At 50.2% G+C, this 23597-nt stretch overlaps 1 protein-coding gene across 3 annotated transcripts in view; it reads right to left on the bottom strand.

Annotated features, from left to right (window-relative positions):
• STK10 (serine/threonine kinase 10) overlaps positions 1–23597 on the bottom strand; it is a 143594-nt gene that overhangs the window by 22140 nt on the left and 97857 nt on the right. For all 3 annotated transcript variants that reach the window (XM_054691295.1, XM_037500270.2, XM_054691296.1), the window contains exons 6-12: positions 22289–22483; positions 21655–21736; positions 13862–13996; positions 11314–11850; positions 8395–8525; positions 2769–2892; positions 2132–2311 (exon numbers count right to left, since the gene is read on the bottom strand). In XM_054691295.1, the coding sequence (XP_054547270.1) occupies positions 2132–2311; positions 2769–2892; positions 8395–8525; positions 11314–11850; positions 13862–13996; positions 21655–21736; positions 22289–22483 (1384 nt within the window). The remainder of the gene's footprint in view (positions 1–2131; positions 2312–2768; positions 2893–8394; positions 8526–11313; positions 11851–13861; positions 13997–21654; positions 21737–22288; positions 22484–23597) is intronic.

Here is a 23597-nt window from a genome sequence, read left to right as displayed (position 1 = left end):
ACAGAGTCTGCACAACAACCGTAAGTAGCAGAACTCCCACACACTGCCTCAAGGACAGGCTTGAAAACCTCACAGAACCCTGCCAAGGTCCCACTTGGTGGAGGACAGGTTCTAGTAAAGAGGGAACAGCTCTCTGGCTCCCTCACAGACCCCCTATTTCAGGCACCTCCTCTCCCCACTCATAAAATCGCTTCCCCCATCACCCCACCCCCCCACACAAAGGGTGTGCATACACGATGGGGTGAGGCGCCAAGAAGCAAACTGGCATCTACTGAAGACGTATTCAGGAGCAGATCCTGAGCCTGATATGTAACGTACTTCTCAAAGCTCAAAACATCTGCATGAGGACTGCACAGTTAACAGTCATTACTAAATAGCAAACTCCTGCCTATGGCCCAAGGCCCTCCATGATCCAGCTCCTACCCACTGTCCAATTTCATCTCATGCTAACTTCCCCATCACTTCCTGAGCTCACACCACACATATTTTTCAGGTCCTTGAACCCACCAAGCTCTTTCTCATACCCCAGGGCCTTTGTACATGTTATTCTACCTTCCTGGAACATTCTTCTGCCTGGTAGCATCCTTCTGGTCTCAGTTTAAATCCAGTATCCTGAGAGGCCTTTCCAGACCATTTTAAGGCAGACCTCACTGTAGCTCCTCTAGTTCAGCAGTCTGCTGTCATGCATGGATGCAGTTGTTGGAAGTGTTATATTTATTTGATGGTGTACTTTATTTTTCTGGCTTCCCTGGTCATTAACAGCTCCTTGAGGGTAGGAACCTGTCTGTCTCGTTCATTGTGGTATCCTTGGCAGATAGCACAATGCCACAACTCTCATTTAGACAGAGGCAACTGGGAAGCTTCTCTGAAGTCAAGCTCACAAGCCACAGAGCCAAGACTTAGAACCAGGCCTGACTCCTAAGCCTGTGCAACCTGCACGGGGCCTGGAGATGCGCTTAACATCAGCTTCTCCCCTTCACACCTCATGCACCCCAGCCCATAGGCCCACCTTCTCAGCAACAGGGCCAGGACCAGGAGATAAACGTGAATACCAAGGAACTTGTAATCAAGATAGGTACCATATTTAAAAAACAAAAATTCATGCCAAAAAAAAAAAAAATTCATGCACAAAATATCAAAATTTTAAATAGGATCCAGCCCAGTCCTTGCAATGACTCAGCCTCATCACCTTACCCTAATTTTGGCCCCTCAGATCCAGTCTTACTTTAAGTAGCTGCTAATCTGATCATTATGAATATTTTCTATTTTTATTTTAAAATATTGCATTAGAATATTATTTCTCTTGAGTACTGAATTTTTTTTGGCACCGCCCCTCCCCCCCATTAAATTTGGTGCCCAAGGCAAATGCCACATTTGTCCCCATGAGTCTTAGCCATGCTCAGCCTGAGGCCACCTGCATACCCAGAATGCCACACCCCTCATGGTGAAGACTGGGAGCTGGGCTCTAGGGGCTCCAACACCATGGACCACACTTAGGATTGTCCACTCACTGCTGTCATTCCAGACATTGGGGAGAACATGCCCACCTCAGGGCCTGTGACTCCTCTCTCCCTCCTGTCTGGCTCCACTGGGGAAGATGTGAGCTGTTCTTTGGCACCCAGATGCTGTTCCCCACAACAGGCTGAGAGCTAGGCCTCCCTCCCCTGTCTCGAGGCCAGCTAGCTTTTGCTACCCTTCCCTTCTGCAGCTGGGAGGGGGGAGAAGAAGAGAGGCACATGGATCCCACCTTGGAGACTGCTGTTCTGGGAGAACAGAGGCCAATGCATAGAGTGTATGCTGTTTGCCCATCCAGCACCCACACCCTCTCTGGCAACAGCATCTCAAATGCCCCTGAGCCTTAGCTGGGATTGCTAAGCTGGGAGGATGTGTAGGAAGTGGCTGAGGCCACATGGAGAGGGCCTGCAGGGAGCCACGTCAGCAGAGAGGGAAGCAGGGAGGGCAGAGTGGCTCCTAATGGCGCAGCTGGCATGTGTAGAGCCAGAAAAACAGAGCCAGAAGCATATGAGCTTTTCAGGTGTAGCAGCTCCCCAATATTCCCTGTTGCTATGGTGGAGTTGCGCTGGGATTTGAAATACTTGTGACCTAGAGGGTCCTAGTACTTCAAGTATACCTCCTTCTTCATCAGTTTGAGCTGCTCCTGGAACCTGGTATACTCTCGATCCTGCTCCAGGCGGATCCGCTTGGTCTCCTCCCGGCGGCGCACAGCGTGGTCCTGCTCCATCTTCTCCACCTGCTGCTTCTGCTGACGCTCCAGGTTCTCCAGCTCCGTGTCAAAGAACTTCTTCTTGGCCTGGACGGAGCACAAAGAGAAATTCAGCAAAGTTACTTTATACCTGGGTGGGAGATGGGGAGCAGAATGGAGAGCCCAGCTTGTGCTTTGACTCCCCACTCCCAGATCTACCATCTCTTTCCTGTGACACCTGGGAAAAGTTACTTGACCTCACTCAGTCTGTGTCCTCATGAACAGAAGGGAGACCAGATCATCTACCTTGCAGACTTGTTGCATGGTGCTCCACAAAGGTGACTTCCCTCTAGAGACCCTCCTGTGTCACTTAGAGGACCACCCTGACCCTCATGCAGTTCTGTATTTACAAGTCACTGTAAATTGACTAACGCAATTGGGAAACCAGAAGAACTAGGCAGTTGTGGCAACTTTCTCCCCACTGCCCATCATCCCCACTCGGCACATTCTGCCTAAAGAAACAAGCAGGCAGGAAGCACAGTGGAGCTATCCATCTCACACTCACGTTGATTTCTTGTTCAAAACGTTTTTGCATCTGCTCCAACTGCAGTTCATGCTTGTTGCTCAGCTGAGTCTGGTTCCGATGCTCTTCTTTCTGAAGCAGTCGAAGCTCTCGGAGTTCCTGGCGCCTGAGGGGTGAAAGGTTGTGGGTATTTCAGTTAGAGAGCAGCCTACAAGACCAGCTATTTTGCAGCTAGTGACTTGGAAGGCTGTCCCGGGTAGACACATAACTAGAACTCAAGACTTCATTTGACACTATTGACAAAAAAACATTAATAACCTTAACATAAAAAGAATACTTACAAATCACTAAAAATCATCCTAGTTTTAATTATTTTTAAAGGTTTATTTTATTTACTTATGCATACAAGAGCTGGGGTATAGGCAAGAGGTGCAGGAATGCAGTGAGAGGATTCACCAGAGACAGAGTGGGGAGCAGAACAGGCAGACAGACCGAAAACACTGCTGAGGGGAGCAGCGGGCGAGACAGGAGAGGTCTGCTGTGCCATGTGGGTAGCTCCCTGGCCGGGGATCCAACTAGTGCTGCAGTGGCCACACATGCCCCACAGTGCAGACACTTAACCCCACGTGCCACCAGGGAGGCCCCCAAAAATATCCTAATTTTAAAGAGTGACACAGAACATGGGCAGCCATGAAACCAAAGACAAAAAGATAGCATTTCCTCCAACTAAATAAGTAAGAGTATTAGAAAACGGATACTTTTATATACTGCTGACAGATATAAATTGGTACATGTCTGGAAGACAATTTGTCAAGAACTTTATGCCTTTGACACAGTAGTTCCACTTCTGGATGTTGATTCTTAAGAAACCGTCATAGAGGCACAACTTAGCCGAATAAGGATAATCATAACAATGTTATTTATAATAGCACAAACTGGAAACATCTTAAATGTCCATCGGCATAGGTCTTCTTAAATGTCCCTCTGATGGAATTCAACAAAATCATTTAAAAATCAAACTTTAGGAAATATTACATGGAAAAAATACAATGCATTAATGGAATCTAAGTGAAAAGGCTGAAAAACAAGTCTATTATATTTCCCTACTGCCTGGGTGAAAAATAAAAAGACAGTATATGTATGTGAACACAAGTATGTGAGAGTCTACTTTCCTATCTAAACATAGCTTCTGGAAGGATTACACCCTAACTTATTAACACAAGGAGGACTAGAGGGCTGGCCAAAAAGTAAGGGAAGAGATTTTTCACCATTTATCCTTCTTTATAAAAAAAATTTTTTTAAAGATTTATTTATTTATGCATATAAGAACTTGGGTACAGGCCAGAGGTGGGGGTGAGAGGATTCACCAGAGACAGAGTGGGGAACAGAACAGGTGGATTGACTGAAATACACTGCTGAGGGGAGCAGTGGGCGAGACAGGAGAGGTCTGCTGCGCCATGTGGGTCACTTTCCTGGCCAGGGATCGAACTCATGCTGCAGTGGCTGGGAATAGCTTCACAGTGCTGCGTCTTAACCCCTTGCACCACCAGGGAGGCCCTATAAAAAATTCTGAACCAGGGCCTCCGTGGTGGTACAAGGGGTTAAGACTATGAAGCTATCAGCAGACATTGCAACACAGGAAGCCTACACCCTAGCTCTTGTATGCATAAATACTTTAAAAATAAAAATTTTTTTGAACCATATTATTTTACTTATTCAAAACATAGTAACAAAACATGACCTACACCACATAGTATACCTTAACCTGATTTATTCTGTCAATGTGCATATGTGCATGTGTGTGTATGTTAGTACTCACAGAAAAAATAATGGTGGGATAAACCCCAAAGTGAATTGTTTCTCACTGGACAAGTTCATGAAAAATGGATAGGTATTATTTATATAATCAGAAAAGGAAAACAAATTTAAATGCTGCAGAAAGACCTTGGCCTCCTGACTGTGAATTGGAAGGTACTGGGGCAGCCCCTAAGATATGGGAGTCCACAAAGCCTATGTCACAGTCCAGTCCAGAGTCCAGCAGCCTGCCAGCAGCTGCTGGAGAAGAGGTGGGCCCACTCTCCACTGTCACACGAAGCTAGCCTGAATCTTAGCTCTGCTGACTTTCCAGTCAGGTGCCCATCTGCAAAATAGGGCAAAGAATTCTACTGCTCCGATTCTTTCATGGATACATAAATCCCTGGGTACATAATCCTGCCTGGCACATGGGAAGGGCCCCCTAAGCAGTACCTGCTCCCATGAAAAAGAGGCAATAGCGGCCCAAGTCTCTAGGAAGAGCCAGATACTTTTTATAAGCACATAAAGGAGCTTCCACTGAATCTCTGCTCTTTGGTAAGTAGGAAGGGAAAGCAGTTTTCTTAAGATTTATTTTTATTTGGGCATCCCTGGTGGTAAAATCTCAACACTATCAAGCTATCCACAATCCCCAGCCAGGGTGAAACCCACATGGCACAGCAGACCCCTCCTGTCTCGCCCACTGCTCCTCTCAGCAGTGTATTTCAGTAGATCTACCTGTTCTGCTCCCCACTCTTTTCTGGTGAAGCCTCTCACCCCCCTCCCCCATACCTCTGGCCTGTACCCCAGTTCTTGTATGCATAAATAAATAAATCTTTAAAAAATTTATTTTTATTTATTTGTGCATATAAGAATTTGGGTATATTCCAAAGGTACGGGGCTGGGGTGGGGGAAGGGTTAGAGGATTCATCAGAGACAGAGTGGGGAGCAGAACAGGTAGTTTACTGAAATACACTCCTAAGGGGAGCAGTGGCTGAGACAGGAAAGGTCTGCTGTGCCATGTGGGTTAGCTCCCTGGCCAGGGATTGATCTTAGGCCATCTTGGTGATAGTGCTAAGATTTAACTCCTGTGCCACCAGGCAGGCCCCAGAAGCAGCAATTTTCGAGAGTTAACAAATGGAAATTCTGACTCAAGAGAAAGTAAGGCTTAGTGACTGACACACACACAAAAGGGAATACAGAAAGAAAGTAGGCAGGCAGAGCCGAACATTGCCTCCCTGACCTAACATGAGTTCTCACAGGGAACACAGGCAAAGGAGCAGGCTGATGTCTCAGGAAGGAGCTGACACCAAAAATTTTAGGAAAAAAGAGAAGGAATTCTGACCTAGAAACTTCCATCTGGAAGAGTCACTATTTGGTCACGTGGTTTCAAAAGCCTACATGTGACTCAATGCTCCAAAAATTCTGGGATCCCAGTAGGACCAGGGATGTGGGCCAGGGTGGGAATGAGCAGAACCCCCACTCCCTGCATCCCACGCCCACAGAGCCTGGGGCCTGGCAGGCTCACAGGACACTCAGACCTCCAGCCCCCACAGGCAGACAAGCAAAGTCTTATTCTTTTTACCCTCCTCTTGGGCAAGAGTTTATTGGAGATGAGGGCAGTGTCAAAGTATCTCCCCACTGGGCACTTATTAATGTCTTTGTTTTTCTCTCCCTCCCCCTCCTATCCTCTGTATCTCCTTTTCCCTGGTCGCTCCCTGCTCCCTTTAACTTCGGAGTCCTCAGGATGTTTATTGGTGTCCACTGGCTTTTGAATGTAATTTACTTCATCCAACGTTCTCCTGTGTAAGTGGCCAGAATTTGTTTCTATTGTTCTGACTTCCTGCCTACAAAAATTTGCTCAAACTCCCCCCCGATTTGCTGCAAAAGGCTGCAGCTCATCTTTCCTTACAGCTGCATAGTACTCCACAGTGCAGCTAGAGCACATCTGACCCAACTGTCTGTCAGTGAACATTTAGGCTGCACCCACATGTAGCTAATGTAGTGATGGGCTACAGAAACATAGAAACGATCCCTGAACATATAGTCTTCTAGCTATTTTAAATAAAGCTGCTCTGCACGTTGTGGAATGCATGCCTTTTTGTGTTAATGGTTTTACATTCTTTGGCTAGATGCCCAAGAATGGGACCACCGGATCATACAGCATTTCCATTTCTAGTTCTCTTTATGGTAAATCCAGATTGTTCTCCATAATGGCTGCATTGGTTTATGTTCCTATCAAGAAAAACCCTGTTCTTGGTGAACACCTCCCTCTTCTCCATGTGGCCAAGAGTCACGGTTCAAACACAGCTAAGCTCTGCTTTAGGAGGAGGGAGGAAGCCCAGTGCCTGGGCAAAGGGCAGCACTGCCTCGCCCGCTACTCCCCTCAGCAGTGTATTTCAGTCAGTCTGCCTGTTCTCCGCTCTGTCTCTGGTGAATCCTCTCACACAACCCCACCCCCACACCTCTGGCCTGTACCCCAGTTCTTGTATGCATAAATAAATCTTTAAAAAGACATATGAAGGTGACTGATGGTCTAAAAACATTCTCCAAACCAGTAATGAATTTAGTCTGCAAAGCAGCTCTATGGCCCCCACCTCCAGGAAGCATCCCAGCCCAGTGGAAGCCTCCTGTAGGCAATTCCTTCTCACCCAGGGTGAGTAACTTGCTGCCAGGAAACACTGGATCCTCATTTACAAAATGCTGGAAGTATGGTGTCCCCAAGAGGGGTGCTTATGGGGCCTGAAGTACTTCATACTTTGAAGTACAAAGGTCACTTCTAACGGATAGCTTTGCCTCACACCATCATCCCCTCAACATCCCTCCCCAGCCTCAAAAGTTTTGTCCCCAAAATAGATTGAATGCAACCACTTCTTCCCTCGCCCTGGCCACTGACCCAAGCCCACAGCGCAGCTGTCCTGAACGGTCCTCCCACATTCTCCCTGCGTCACCCTCACCCCTGCTACAGCCCAGACTCTTACAGAGCCAGAGCCATCTTTCAAAAGGGACATCAGAGCCAGTCACTCTCCAGCTGTTTCTCTCCAGCCGTGGATAAACTCCACGCGCATCCACCCTGTCCCACAAGCCCTCGTGACCTGAGCTTGTGAACCACACCCCTGCCCTCTCCCTCTGACCTGACACTCCACACTCAGCCCTGTCCTCTCACTTCTAAGAACTCGTCTCATGTCTTGGTCTTGCAGGGCCCTCTAAGTTTTGCTGGGTCCTCTCACCCTCAGGCTCAGCTCAGGGGTTTCCCCCCCCAGGGCTGATGCCCACTATCATTACCACCCAGTACTTTCTTCACAGCAGGTACCACAACTGGGAATTGTCCTGTATATTCTGTGTTAACCCATCAGGTCTCAGATGTCCAAAGGTAGCAGCCTTACTGTCTGGGCATCCACCCACCTGGGGACGTGGGTGATGCATGAGGGGATGGTAGATGGATAAATGGACACCTGGGCAAACAGCTGCGGGGAAGGATGAATAGAAGGATGGATGGAGGAAAGGATGGGCAGGTGTGTGTGTGTGTGTGTGTGTGTGTGTGTGTGTGTGTGTGTGTGAGAGAGAGAGAGAGAGAGAGAGAGAGAGAGGGAGGATAAATGTATGGGTGGGGAGGTGAGTAGATGGATGGATGGATGGATGGATGGATGGATGGATGGATGGATGGATGGATAAGTAGATGGATAGGTTGGCAAGTGCAGATTCTCAAGAAAAACTACTTTCCTCTTGTCTCCTTTGTCTCCTTGATCCCTTGTCATGCTATACACAGACTGACATCTCTTTCTCCAAAAAAACAACCTTTCTCCAAAAAACTATGCCCAGGCCTCGCACCACACTCCCATACCATTAGCCCCATAGCCACCCTTCCTGGACTTACCTGAGAAATCTCATCTCCTCGTCCTTCTTCTCATCCTCGCTGATGATCTTGGAGGTGGTGATGCTCACCTCTACGCCGTCCACCACAAACTTGCGTGTCCTCTTGAGGGTTTTTTTGTACAACTTTGAGTCCTAGCCGGGGAAATCATTAGGTAAAGCTCAGCATTTCAGCTAAGAATTCATGGGTGACCGGCCCACAGCCCTCCTGGTCCCTTAGCCTCAGTCCCACCCAGGTAGGACACGGCTGTCCATCCCTCTCAGGTTCCTCAACCTGGGGGCTGAGTATCTGCCTTTCTTCCCCTGAGTATCCCCTTTCTTCCCCCTGACCTCAGCCTTCAGACACTGCCCTGTGGCCTTCCCCACCCGGCTGCCAGCAGGCATGTATACATGGGACGTGGCACTAGGAAGAGCTGGGTTCTGATCCTCCATCACCTCCTGGCTCCCTGACCCTGGGTGAGTCTCATCTTTCTCAAGCCTCAGCTTCCTCAATAGCCAGAGGAGGGAAATAGCAAGGTGATTAGAAGGAGTCCATGAGAGAACAGGTGGGCGCCCACAACCCAGCACATGCTCGTGGCCCATGTTCAGCACTCACTCTATTTCTGACAGTTATGACTGCAGCCCAATCTCACCCACAAAACCCCAACCCAAAGAGCCCAGAAAACCAAAGTTTTTAACCAATTTGGCAGCCAAACCTGATCTGACCCAAACTTCCCTGGAGGGGAGGCCATACCCATCTGGAGTTGCCATGAGTTTATTCTAGATATCTCTCTTTTCCTGTGACTAACCATGCATTTCACATGCACTTGCTTGCAGAGAACTGCCAGGATACTGGGAGGAGTTCAAATACCCTTGGAGGCCTACAGGCCTGCTCAGACCTCCAGCCCCAGACAGGAGAAGGAATGCTCTGGGCAACAGGTCTCTGCCCTCAAAATCTGTACTGACCCCCTCCACTCCTGCCAGTGGAGACAAGTGCACACAGTTCTTGCTCCAAGGGCTCAGCTCCCCTCTCCTGCATGTCCGGCCTCCTCATGACACCTTGCCCAGAGATCTGGATGCTGTCTGCCCTGAAAGGCCACACCCAGCTACCTTCAGCATTCAGGTCTCATGTCCGAGGACTCAATTCCAGATGAGTCAGAGAGTGACCTAGGCCACAGCCCTCAAACTGTATGGTCATGGGGCGGCCCATCCCTGAGGTAACAGGCTCCTCCTCACACCAAGGGGTGCTGATGCAGCAGGGAGTCTTATCAGAATAGCCCTGCTCTCTGACTCATTGCCAGTGAGTCAGCAAAGGAATGTTCTCAACAGCCTCTAAGATGCAGGGGAGACCCTCCCAACTTTTTCTTCTTTTTGTTAACAGTTTTATTTTTCCCCTTTTGTTTTTAAGGTAGTAAAGGGTTTATTTAATTTTTTAATAGAGGCATGTTTTATTTATTTATTTATTTGTTTGTTTGTTTCGTTTATACATGCACTGGGTACAGTCAGAAGCGCGGGAGGGTGAGAGAATTCACCAGAGCCAGAGCGGGGAGCAGAGCAGGCAGAAGGACCGAAGTACACTGCTGAGGGGAGCAGCGGGCGGCAGGAGAGGTCTGCGCGCCATGTGGGACCCTCCTCTGGTGGCCGGGGAGCAGCCAGGGATCGAACCGGTGCCGCAGAGGCTGCGGGCAGCTTCACAACCCAGCGCTCACCACTGCGCCACCGGGAAGGCCAGTAAAGGGTTTATTATCTCACACAGAAGAGAAGGGATAAGACCACAGGGCTGATGATGGGCCCGATGATGCTTACACATAAAAGCCACTGTCTTCACGGGCCTCCCTTGTGGCACAAGGAGTTAAGCACAGCACTATGAAGCTATCCTCAGCCACTGTAGCACAAGTTTGATCCCCGGCTGGCCAGGGAGCTACCCACATGGTGCAGCAGACCTCTCCTGCCTCGCCCTGCTGCTCCCCTCAGCAGTGTCTTTGGTCCATCTGCCTGTTCTGCTCCCCGCTCTGTCTCTGGTGAATCCTCTCACCCTCCTGTGCCTCTGACCTGTACCCCAGTTCTTGTATAAATAAATAAATCTTTTTAAAAAAGCCACTGTCTTCACTTGACCCATTAGAACTCTCCAGTGTTTTCTCTCTGTTCCTAAAGCTACTACTGGGCTAGCCGGCTGCATCTCTTTCTTTTGCTCCCTTTCATTTTGTAAATATCTTTGAGTCTCTACTAAATAATGGAAGAAAAGCAAGATACAGTATACCATCCCCCTCCCCCCATCAACCTTGGCTGGGGGTTGGAGCTCTCCGTGTAGCCAGTCAAGTACCACCATGAGTTCAAGAACATCCCATGACTTATCGGAATGGACAGGGAAGAGTAGGCTACCTGTGGAGAAGGAGGTCATGGCTCCCACCCAGAAGGCAGAGTGGCTGGGGGGGTTCAGAGCAGTTGGGTCAACCAGCTCCCTGCTTCCCAGCTAACCCGCTGCTCATCTTGGTATGATGCAGAAGCTTCCTTTGTTTTCCTAAAGCTTTCTGCAGCACTGCCTGTGTTGAGCACAGGGGTCACAAAGTCCCCACCTTCAGAAAGGCCACTGAGCCAGCAGGGGGCTTGAAGCCCACTCCCTTACTTAATTCCACCCCTCACCAGCTGGACCAACTGGCTGAATCCCACAGAAGAGAACTTTCACTTCTAGAATTCCGTCTCCCAAATTCTACCAGGGCCTTCAGCCAAGCCCAATTTACATGAAAACCCAAATTGAAATTTAAGCCCAACCCAGTGCTTGACACGCTGAACCCTACACTGAACTCAAGATTAAATTGAACTAAAAGCAATTAAAGAAAGAAAAATCCTAGTGAACCACTTAAAATGTGACAGGGAGCCACAAAATGCTCTGAAGAAACAAAACACTCCTGCCCCAAGCCTGTGTCACCAGGAGTGGCGTTACCTTGATGGACAGGGAGCCTGTCTCCTTGTTCAGGGACAGGTCAGCTGACAGGGAGGTGCTGTAGTCCATGCTCTCGGAGGTGGAGAGGTTGCCACAATCTGAGTTCCTCTTAGAAGGTTCTGCAGCAGACTGGGCAGGGAGTTCCAGGCTGCCATTGGACAGCTTTTCACTGCTCAAGGTTTCCAGGGCGCTGCTGTTGGGTCGGCTTTGGCTTGCCTTTTGGGGCCTGATGGCTGCTGGAGTGAGGTCCCCACCCTGGTCAATGAGTTGCTTCTCCGGAGTGACCTGAATTCTGGCATCCATTGACAGGGGTCGGGACCTCCGGATGGGCGCAGGCACCACAGGGCCATTCTCATTTGCAGGAGCCACAGCTGGGGGGCTGGTGGTTTGGAGGGCTCTATCCCCAGAGGGCTGGCTAGGCCCATTCACACTGGTCTGAGGCTGGCTGGGTGGCTGCGGAGTGGAAGATGATTCCTTGTCTGTGTTGAGGCTCAGCTGACTCACCTCAGAGGAGTTGTGAGTATGGTTCTCGAGAGGCTAGGGGAATAAAGATAGTCAATACCATGCTGCTGTATGTCCAGGACAAGAGTTAGAGGTGGAGGGGGGGTTGGAAAAACCCACAAGATGAAGTGGTTTGGGGACAGGGAAGTGAAGTAGTTATCATTCTCTAATAAGCCACAGTCCTTCCCATTCCCTATTGCCTAACAATAAAATTACTATTTTGAAGAACAGGTGTCATCTGATTGTCTCTAATCTTAGTTTAACTTAATACTTGTGGTTCCTCCTACAGTGAAGGCAACAATGGCCAGCTGAACAAGCTCATTCTGTCTAAAGTGGATAGTGGCCGCTCTGCTCCAACCACTTGCCACAATGTGGGGACATGGACACCTGTGGCCAAACCTTTGAAATTTTCCTAAAAAGCTGGAATCTGGATTTTTACATGTTATCTTCCAGCTTTTAGATTACAACTGACGGAAATTTTTTAAAAGGTTGGACCAAATCTATCCAGGGGCTGGATACAGCCAATCACCACCAAATACTTTAAGTTTTGTGTGTGTGTGTGTGTGTGTGTGTGTGTGTGTTTTTAGAACTTGTGGCAAGCAGTAAGTACTGGAAATATTGTTATTATAAAACAGAGCACCAATTTTTGTGAATAAAAGTTAAATACCCAGCTTACAAATAAAGTAAGCATCCATAATGCCACCTTCCAGGTCAGGAGTAAGGCACTGCCAAGCCCCACAGAACTGCCTGTGTCCATCCCTCCCCTTGACGAAATTCTTGCCCTGATTTCAGTTTCGAGTGCTATAGGTTAGTCTCCCTGTTTTAAAACCTGGTATTAATGGCAACCATAAACACTCCCTTAGCTCTTGATGGCTGCTGGTTTTTGATATGGAAGCTTCCAGAAGCAAGTCTAATCTACCTTCTCTCCAATATCCAGAGCAATGGCTCAAAACTTCAGATCTGATTCTGCTGTTCCCACACCAATGCCCAGTCCTAGCCTAGGATCATCAGTATCCCCCACTGTTCTCATGATAAAGAACAGCCCATGAAGAACAAGGCTGAGTATTACCAATTCTGCCTTCCTCCTCAAAATGGCTACTGGCTGCCACCTAGCCCCCACACACTGCCTCCCTCTCCTATCACATTTGTTTTCCACCCAGCCCTGCTGCCTGGGCAGCTCAGCTGGCCACTTCACTGGTGAACCAATGATCTCCCATCTGTAGAATGGAGCTTGGCCCTCTGACTGACTGCAGGGTGCCTGGCACTCAGCAGGGCACAGTAAATGGCTGTGGTGACTGTAAAGATTCCAGCTGCCCTCCTTAGCGTAGGAGAGCCCTTCTTCATCCTGGTGAGGATTCACATCAGCCATCAGCTCCTCCCAGACTGAATGAAACTCAAGAAATCACTGTATTGTCCCTAGCCCGGGCCCTGCCTCACAAGGACAGTGGCAGCATCCATATGGCCAGTCACCCCTGCTGGACCAGGCCTCCCCAGACAGCTTGACCTGGCAGCTGGCAGCAGCAGCTCAGAACAGAATCCAGCCCAAATGGTCCTGCTTGGCTCAAATGGTTTTTCATTTGAAAACCATTTCATTTTCACTTAAATTTAAGCTAGATTAAATTTAAATTCAACCAAGTGCTAAAGCACAGATGGGCAGGTAATAAATGTGCCAAGACATGAGGCAGCCTGAGCCCCCTGGCTACTGCCTCTGATCACCTGCAACGTTTATCTGCTCTAGACCACAGCGTGTTACAAGTATTCTCTTTTTGTAGGGAAAAGATTGGGAAACGATTAATCGGCTACCAACTCTCAAAATTGGAAGATGTCATATGAAAATCTAGATTCCTGATCTTTCCTAAAAACTTACAGGATCTGGTCTACACATCCATGTGGTGTTACCTAACCCGTGACATGGGAGACTGAAGCCGCCAAGCTTGGGAGGAACAGAAGGGTGCCCTGACCTCTCCCCCGCCACCCTCCCACACACACCAGCCGAGGCTGGCTGAGCTTCTGTGCCTCCCCAGGGCCCGTTCCTCCCCGGCCTTACCGGGGCAGCATCCACAGAGTCTTCCTCTTCCCCTTCATCCCGGCCGTCTTCGATCTCCTCCATCACTTCAGCCTTGGCCTCAGCCACCAGCTCCCGCAGAGCCTTGTTACTGGTGACACTGCTGACGAAGGGATGCTGAGGGGACAAGACACACCTGGATTAGAACCACTTTGGGCTGGGGAGGGGGTGAGGCAGGCAAAGGCTAGGGAGGCGGTCACCCAGACAGCGAGGGCCAGCAGCTTGCCTGAGGGAAATGTGAACATGAATGTGATACCTGGGAGGTCGAGAAGCAGCTGAGAAAGCCCTGGCCATGGCGGAAACAGGGCAATGCTGGCTCTGCCACGTAACAGCTGTGGGACAATGAGCACATCCTTTCCCTCTCGGAGCTGCAAATTCCTCATCTCTGCAGTGTCATCACCACCAACCCCACAGGGAGGGCACAAGGTTTCAGGGAGATGCTGCATGTGAAAGTGTTAAGCCCAAAGTAGGAACCCCAATAGCGTTTGGGGGGGGGGTCACCTGTTCCTTTTCTTTTTGAAAAAGATTTTAATATATTGTTTAAAATTATATACACTATGTAGACTTTGTAAATTTAAGGTTCACAAAGCACTAAGCCAATGACTTTCTCCACACAGCTATGCAAACACGTAAGTACACATATATGTTCCCTACATGTAACCACCACCAAGCTCCAGACATAGAATGGTTCTACCACCTGGGAAGGATCTCAGCCTCCTCTTGCACTTAACCCCACTCCTGTAGGTGCCTAAGGCTAGAGTCTAGTTCTGCCTGTTACTTCACTTCCCATGAGCAGAAACATACAGAATGTCATCTTTCGTGGTTGAGTTGAATGGAAACCACAGGATTCACCTTCACTGTTGGGCACTTCATTTAATTTGTTCCTTTTTTATTCCTCCGCAGTACAACTGCATGAATGTGTCCCTTTGTTGATTTATCCTGCTGCTGATGGACATTTGGGTTGTGTTCCTCCTTGCTCTGGCAACTATGAATCTAGTTGCGTGAACACATTCAAACATATTCGGGTCAATGTTGTTTGCCAAATCTTCAAGGCAGAGATGTGTACATTCTCTTCCTAGGCATTGCCTAGAAGGATTATTTTTAAAAGGGAAAGTTATTCACAAATGTTGCAAAACACCAAAGATTTGAAGGCCACTGCAAATGTTAAATCAGCAAGAACATCTCCCTGGGGAAGGCCTGTCCCTCAGTGACTTATCCTTGGCACCAGCGAGCAGAGAGGGATGTGAGATGCCTCAACTCACCCAGAGCTGCTTAGAAGGGTCACTGGAGGACGGGGGTGGGTGGTGTTATTAAATTGAAACGAGCTCATTTGAAATTTATAGGAAAGTTCTGATGACATTCAGGTTTTGTTTTTTTTTAATGGGAGGCCCGACATTCAGTTTTTACTATCAGAAAATACACAGTGGAGGGGATTTCCCTGGTGGCATAAGGGGTTAAGTCTCAGCACTATAAAGCTATCAGCAACCACTGCAGCACAAGTTCTATCCCCAGCCAAGGAGCTAACCACATGGCGCAGCAGACCTCTCCTGTCTCGCCCACTGCTCCCTCAGCAGTGTATTTCAATAGATCTGCCTGTTCTGCTCCCCACTCTGTCTCTGGTGAATCCTCTTACCTCTGGTCTGCACCCCAGATCTTGCATGTATAAATAAATAAATCTTTTTAAAAAAGAAAATATACAGTGGAGCAACTGGTGTCTACAAGATTGCAAGGAAGTATTTAAAGGACTAAAGAGAATAACTTTTCCAGCATGTTGGAAACACAGTCACAACCGGTGGTAGGTTCACTGCAGATCATTCTTAGCTGCTTGTTCATCTCAAACAGCTCACTTGTGGGAGGAGGAGAGGAGCCAACACCTCCTCTTACCTAACTTACTAGAATATGCCTTACTCATCTTAAAGAGCCTGTCATTTGGATTTCCTAAGTCTGACTTCACCCAGCTAGTCCAAATTATCTGATTTTTTTCCTTCCTTTTTACAACCACTCCATTTATGGGTTGACCCCATAGTCACACATTGAGACCAACCTGTGCCAGGAGCTGAAATAAGGCTGAATAACAAGACAGGCAGAGTCCCTGTCCTGGGGGTTGGAGCCAAGTGGAGGAGACAACACATACATGACCACATTCAGAGAAGCCTTCAAGGCATCTGTTTGAGACACCCCCACCCCCAGCCATTCCTACTCCTCCTGCACCCCCCAGAGTGTAGCATTTTGGAACGGAGGGTGAAAACCAGATCCCCAGGTTCTTGAGCTTCATGTTGTGCAACCACACACATGTGAACTTGAGCAAGAAGCCACAGGACACTCTGCTGCAGTGTCTGAAGCAGATGTGGCAGAAATAAATAATGCAGGCACAGGCTTCTGGAAATACCAGGTTTTCATTGGGGCAGACCACATATTGACCGAATTAGCGCTCTGCAGCATGGCCAGGAGCCTAACTTCCCTGCGGCTGTGCATCTGCTCCACTGCCTCCCCTGAGCACCCTGGAGGCCTCAGTGGGCAGAGGGAGATGCCATGGGGAAGAACAGAAAGTCTTTGATGGGAGTGGCAGTGAGCAGGCTAGTTCCCCTGAACCCCAAGATCCTGGGGCCACTAGGCCCCAGGGTAAACAGGCTGGCAGCTTCTGTGGCCGATTAGGCACAGAACACTGTTTTATAAATTGTTTTGAGGCACAAAGCACAGTCCACCTGCCCCCTTCGGGAGTGTGTTTAAGAGAAGACATTTTCCTAAACCCCAAACTTCCAGCCCACCTTCAACATCACCTCCAGCCCTGTGCACAGGCACAGGGTCTTCCCTGTATGTCTGCCAGAGACCAGGCTGTTCTGGGAACACAGGCCCCAGAAAGGCCAGGTCAGGGGGGGACCCAACTGTTAGCTTGTCAGGAAGAGGAACAATTGTTTAGTGCCTGCTCTGCCGAGAGCCGGAGAAGCCATCAGCTGGCCAACTGGCACCTGCTGCCCTCTGGCCAGGGCCCCTCCAGCCACCTACACAGACATCCTTTCCAACAATTTAAGCCTATTTTCCCTCCGTGGGCTTAGAAACCATCAGCAGGGGAGGCCCACATTCTGAGGCTGCTTTTAGAAAATGCCTAATAACTAACACTTTCAAATTTTTCGGCGTCATCTTTTTTTCGATCCTCTCTCCCTCCTTCCCTTCTCGCTCTTTCATTCCTTCGTCTCCCTCTTCATTCAGAGGCAGTTTACCACTAGCAGGAATGTGGGGAAAAAGGCCTCTGAATGTCAAGAAAACCAGCCTTCAACCCAAGCTGTGTGACTTTGTGCAGGCTACTTAATCTCCCTGCCTCAGATTTATCATCTGCTCAGTGGAGATCAGACTAGGACCTACTTCACAGGGATGTTATGAGGATGAAATGAGTTAACATTTTCTAGACATTTAGAATAGAACCTGAGGCCTCCCTGGTGGCGCAAGGGGTTAAATCTCAGCACTATGAGGCTATCGTCAGCCACTGCAGCACAAGTTCAATCCCAAGCCAGGGAGCTACCCACATGGCTCAGCAGACCTCTCCTGACTCCCTCAGCAGTGTATTTTAGTAGATCTGCCTGTTCTGTTCCCTACTCTGTCTCTGGTGAATCCTCTCACCAACCGCACCTCTGGCCTACACCCTAGCTCTTGTATGCATAAACAAATAAATCTTAAAAAAAAATAAAATAGAACCTGACATGGAGAGAGGGTTACATAACAGTTTGTCAACTGAAAATAAGTAAATATAGTCAAAAATACTTGCCATGGCCCCCGACATACCAGACACTGTGCTGGAGGCGTGCGACACATCAATGAAGAAAACCCACAAATGCTTCTGGCCTTAGGCAGCTGACACACTCATCAGGGAGCGCAACAATAAACTTAAGCAATAAATTTATACACCACCACACTACGTGCCATGGAAAAATAAGAAGTCGAGTAGAGAAAGGAGAATTAGGAATGTGGAGGAGCTGGAGGCTCACAGTCTTAAGTAGGGTGGTCAGTGGGAGGCCTCACTGAGAAGTTGCCATTTAAGCAAACAACATGAAGAAGAGTCAGTCACCTATGTGAAGAAAGGCCTCCAGGCAGAGTGGAGAGCCAGTGCAAAGGTCCTGAGGCAGGAGTGTGCCTGCTGTTGGAAGAACAGCAAGGATAGGGTTGTTGGCACAAATGAGGGGGCCTCAAGGTAGAAGTGGGGTGGGTAGGTCTCAAAGGACTAAGGGCACAGAGATGCTGAGTTTCAGCACAAGTGCGATGATAGAAGCCCATTAAAGGGCTTTGAATCAGGGAGGGGAGGAGCTGATTTATGTTGTCAAGGTGCCCTCTGGTTGCTGTGCAGACTGAAGGGGATTCAGGGAGACCAGTGAGGCAATAACCACTGAGAGGGGAGGGCTCCCTCAGGTGGCTGCAACGAGGTGGTGAGAGGAGGCCAGGCGCTGGGCATGTTCTGAAGGCAGGCCTTGATGGAGTGGCTATGGCGTGAGTGAGGAAGTAGGATCGAGGATGCTTGCACAGTCTGGGGCCTGTCCAAAAGAAGGGTGGGGGTCACCATTGACTGAGACAGGAAGGCCACTGGTGGAGAGTATCTGGGGAAAGATCTGAGTGTGAGGTGTCTACTGGACATGTCAGGGGGGTGGAGAGTAAAAAGCTGGATATCAGGGCCTGGGGGCTGGGAGAGCTGTCTGGGCTGCAGGTAGCAATGTGGGAGTCGGAACAAACTGGATGACATCATTAAAGTGCGTGGGGCAGAGAGAAGGGTCCTGGCGCACCTCCACGTTATTTCCTTGGAGGAAAGAGAAGGGGCCACTAATGAGCAGGAAGGAAACTAAGAGGCGTGGAGGCCTGGAGTCCAGTGCTGACCAGTGCTGACCAGGGTGGAGGCTGCGTCTGGGTCCAGCAAGCCTAGCACCCAGCCTGAACTGCCCACCCCGCCCGACCTTGATGTAGAGTGGGGTGGACTTCAGGACAAACTCAGCAAGGTGAAAACTGAGCAGCTTAGGGGAATGGCCATGAATATGCCAAAAAACAGCACAGGGACTCTCACTCAATCACACAATTCCGTGAAGCGAGCACCGTCCATGCCTACAGAGGAGGGAACTGAAACACAGATGGAGACAGACTCAGAATCCCAGGGGCAAGCCTGATTTCAGAGCCAGGTCACCAACCACTTTTGACACAGTCCTCAAAATCTACATGAGGAAGCCAGTGGAGCACATATCATTCAGCTCAAGGACACAGGAAGACAAAGGGTCAGGAGGAACCTCCCAGAAGCAGAAAGATACAGGGCCAAGGTAGGGCACACATGGCTCTGGAGGGAGCACTGGGAAACCAAGCTCTGTGCCCACCTCTGTCACTCCAAGCCAGGTGACCCCGGCTAGCCAGATGCCTGCGCTAAGCTGGGGTGTCCTCACTAATAGGGGTAATAATGCTCCTCCCTACCCAACTGGGAGATGAAGGGCACCCAGAAAAAGTTGACAGTACCCTGAGTCCTGAAAGGTGTTTTATTTATCTCAAGAATTCTCTCCTTTCTTCTGCAACCCTTGCTGTCAACACTAAGAATCCTCTGTCTGGCAAGACATTTTTCCAACTATGGAACAACGGAAATTCCTGGCTCAGGCTGAGGCTCAGGGCTGCAGTGGGGATGGAGGACAGCTGGTCTCTTCCTGGGGAATGTCCTGGAAGCCAGACGTATCCGGCCAGGAGGTGCCTGTTCATAGGGGACAACTGGCCCCGAGCAGCTTTGGGCCTTGCGTCTGACGGTGACAGCAGGCCAGCACCCCGACCTCTGGCCGATCCAGTCCACACGCTTCCTGCTGCTGTCCACCAAACACCACCATACCCAGAAAAAGAGGCCCCTGTATCCAGACATTTGCTTTAAAGCCACAGCAGAAACCTGCACGTGATCGTCACGACTCTCTAGCAGACAGGCCCCATTTTGCGCTCTGGATTCTTTCCATTTTTTAATAAATTGAATGCATTATTTGCTAAACAGAGCACTTAAAAGTTAAGCTAAGTACTTTGCAGTATCTTCTCACTTAATCCTCATAAGCCCCTATAAGAGGCAGGGAGGGGGAGGGGAGGCATTGCTCTTATCCCCATTTCCAAGCAGGAACCAGGTCACCGCGAGGGCAAGCCACCCAACCAGGGCCTCACAGCCAGTAAGTGGCAAGATTTGAACCCAGGACTTCCCGACCCCAGTCCACACACTCCATCACTGCATTACACATTCCAGAGAGACGCACTGTAGCCCAGAATATCAACTGCACACCAGGTGCCTGGCACACAGGAGGCACCTGAGGAAAGCAGCACAAGAAGAGACTTGGTTTTGGGATGGCCTCTCCCTCTGTGCCACCCAGAGCACATCAGAGACTGTCACGAAGGTGCAAGGAGCAGAATGGAGGGGTGTGGAGTGCCAGCCCCTCCCCATCGCCCAGGGCCACTTCCTCCCCCTCTCTCATCAGCGCTGGTGGCAGAGGGACAGCTCGGCCTGCCATGTGTGCTGCTGTCAGAACATGAGCCACCAGCCAAGGTGAGGCAGCTCACAGCTACTGCCAATCTTTCAAAAAGACTGAAGGAAACCATCATCTTCTTCCCTACCCAAAGGTCATAGTCTAGCCAGCCCACAGGGGGCTCACAGAGTCAACCTTCACCCACGGCTCTCTCACCCAATGCCATCCCCCAGCAGCCAGCGGGACCCTTGTACCTAAAGTCAAATGGTGTCTCTCCCTCCTTCAAGCCCTCAGGGCGCCCCCTGGCAAGCAGGGCAGAGCCCAAGTCCTAGTTTGAGTTGCGAGACCCACATGACCCAGGTGACCTGAGGCTGGCTGCAGAAAGAGCCAGCGCGGCTGCCTGCTCTCCCCTGGAAGGCCCGCTTCACTCAGCCCCCCGCCTCTGGGAACCTGGATCTGGGGTGGGCCCCACCACTAAACACTAAGAGGCCCACTCTGTCTGACCTGTTCATGCAAACCTGGCTCGTGGAAGGCCGGCCTGCCTCCCTCCCGGAGCTTGAACCTGACACGTGCCAGACAGAGGCTGCCTGCGTGACCAGCCCTGTAATAGCCCCGAGCCCTGAGGCTCTGACATGCTCCCCTGGTGGACAGCATGCCATATGTGTCACAACTCACTGTGCCTCCCATGTAACCCCATCAGGAGAGGATTCTGGAAGCTCATGCCTGATGTCTACCCATATACCTTTTCCCTTTGCTGACTTGTCTCTGTGTCCTTTTGCTGTAACAAATCTTACTGGTGAGCAGGACCCTATGCTGAGTCCTCTGTGTCCTCTTAGTGAGCCGTCCAACCTCTCAGACCTTGTCCCCTCCCTATCCCCTTGCCCTTGCCCCTGCCCCTGTGTTTTCCCAGCACACGCCAACCCAGCTCACATCTTGGGTCTTTGTCTTCTCTCTCTTGGAGTCACTCACCTCCCTTGGTCTCCTGCTCACAGAGCCCATCCACGTCCTCCCTGTATGGGAGAACACTCCTCTAGGTCCCATAGTTTTATTTTCCTCTGAAGCCCTAGCACCACCTGCCCCAGGCACACGTTTGCCCTCTGCCTCCCACCTCCCTGACTAGAACGTGAGGGTGGGGCTCTGGGTACTTCCTTCACTGCAGCACAAGCGCTGACACTGTGGAGGTGCCCAGGGAATGCCAGGGCGATGCCTGGGTGAGCAATGCTTCCAGCTTCCAGCTCAGGGCTGACCGCATCTCTCCTCTGCCTCTGAAGCACGGGCAGGGTCAAGTGGGGCAGGCAGCCTACACCCGGAGGAGAACGCACTCACCTCCAGGAGCTGTGCAGCGCTGGGCCGGGTGTCTGGGTTCTTGTCCAGGGCTGTCTTCAGGAAGTCTTTGAACTCCGTGGACCTGGAGGGCAGGTGACAGCAGTGAGCTCAGGGCAGGAGAGAGCCCAGAAACTCCCCAACTCACAGACTCCACTGTCCTGGGAGTCGATCTTCCCAAACACGCCCCTCACAGACAAAGGGCGCCTTCATGGGCCAGAGCAGTGGAGGCGAAGGGGCCTTGGCGATGACCTTCCCGTCGTGAACATCACTATACAGATGGAGTCGTGGGCCTCACGGGAGCAGGATCAGCTGGAGGTCACGCAGCAAAACATAGCAGAGCTGGGGTTTAACCCTGAACACCAATTCCCAGCCCAGGGTGGCCCCACATGTTTGCAGGTGCTTGCTATTCCCAGTGGGATCCGGTGGAGTTGACTTATCAGGTTGCTCTGATGGAAGCCCAAGCCGCGACCACAGAGGAAAAATGTGGCATGGGGGAGTCCATCCCCACAGAAAGGCCTGGAGGTCCCCCGACCTCTCCCCAGCTCTGGAGCCCAGCAGTGACAGAAGAGCTCTGGTACTCCACCTGCCCCCACCCCACCTGCGCCTGTCCCAGGCAGGCCTCCTGGCTCCTTACCACTTAGAAGGTGAGAGCAGTGTGGGTGGGTCCGACTTGGCGATCTTGAGCAGGACCCTCATGGGGTTGAGCTCATGGTGAGGGGGCTCAATCTGGGCCATCTCAATCAGCGTGATACCAAGGGACCAGATGTCGGCTTTGTAGTCATACGGGGTGTCCTTCATGGTCTCACACATCACCACCTCCGGGGCCATCCTGAACCAACCAAGGGACAACATAGGGCTGAGAACCTGGCCTCCACAGGCACTTCTCTGAGACTCAGGGTCAAGGACCACCACAAGCCAATGTCAGGGAGTTGGCTGCACTCCCAAGTTTTGATTTGCATTACTTTCCAGCCCACTGTCCTCCTTAGGATGGTCTTCTCACAGAGAGACGCCTTCTAAGCGGCTCCGCCACCAAGTCCTGCTGCAGTTCCCGAAGCCTACCACAAGGTGGCAGCAATAATCCAGAACCCAGAGTCCTGGGGAAGGGGTGGGTGGGGGGCACAGGGGAAGGGGCTGCCGTGAGAACACAACAGCAGAGGGATAAGGGGTGACAGAGAAAAGGAGAAGGAGGAATAAGAGGGGGGAGAGAGAGAAAGAGTGAGTAATAAGCAAGAAAAAAGAGTTTCCGCATGGGAAGCAGTACATATGACAATCAGTTCACTGTGAAACTGAATGTTGTTTTTCTTTAAAGTAATAGCTCTAGAAAAGAAGGAACGTGATGGCCTAGAGAAATCCAGGGAGACTTCATACCAGGGTAGGAAATGAACTTATAGTGTTCATCTTCACACCTCCCTAGCTGCAGCCCAGTGCTTGGCAGTCAAACCCTTCTTACTGAATCAATCGTGAATTAAACCATTTTTCAGGGGTTCGCTTAGTTGTAATGAATGGAATGGTTTCTATGTGCATCGTCCCATTTAATCCTCACAAAAACCCTGAGAAGGGCCTCCCTGGTGGCGCAGCGGTTGAGCGCTGGGTTGCGAAGCTGCCTGTAGCCTTTGCAGCACCGGTTCGATCCCCGGTCACCGGGTGAGGGTCCCACATGGCGCACAGACCTCTCCTGCCACCCGCTGCTCCCCTCAGCAGTATGTTTCGTCGGTCTGCCTGTTATGCTCCCTGCTCTGGTTCTGGTGAATTCTCTCACCCTCCCGTGCTTCTGACTGTACTTAGTGCTTGTATAAATAAATAAATAAATCTAAAAAAAACAAACAAAAAAAACCCTGAGAAGCAGTCGGTGCCATTATGTTCCCGATTTTACAGATATGGAAACTGAGGCACATAGCCGCTAAGCAACTTGGCTAAGGTCAGGGCACCAGTAAGTGGTGAAC

This window comes from Talpa occidentalis, unplaced genomic scaffold, assembly GCF_014898055.3.
Source record: "Talpa occidentalis isolate TD23 unplaced genomic scaffold, MPIMG_talOcc4v2.1 talOcc4.9, whole genome shotgun sequence".
In the NCBI taxonomy this organism is placed as follows: Eukaryota; Metazoa; Chordata; class Mammalia; order Eulipotyphla; family Talpidae; genus Talpa; species Talpa occidentalis.
The sequence above is the reverse complement of the archived record's forward strand: the minus strand, read 5'-3'. Positions and strand labels throughout refer to the sequence as shown.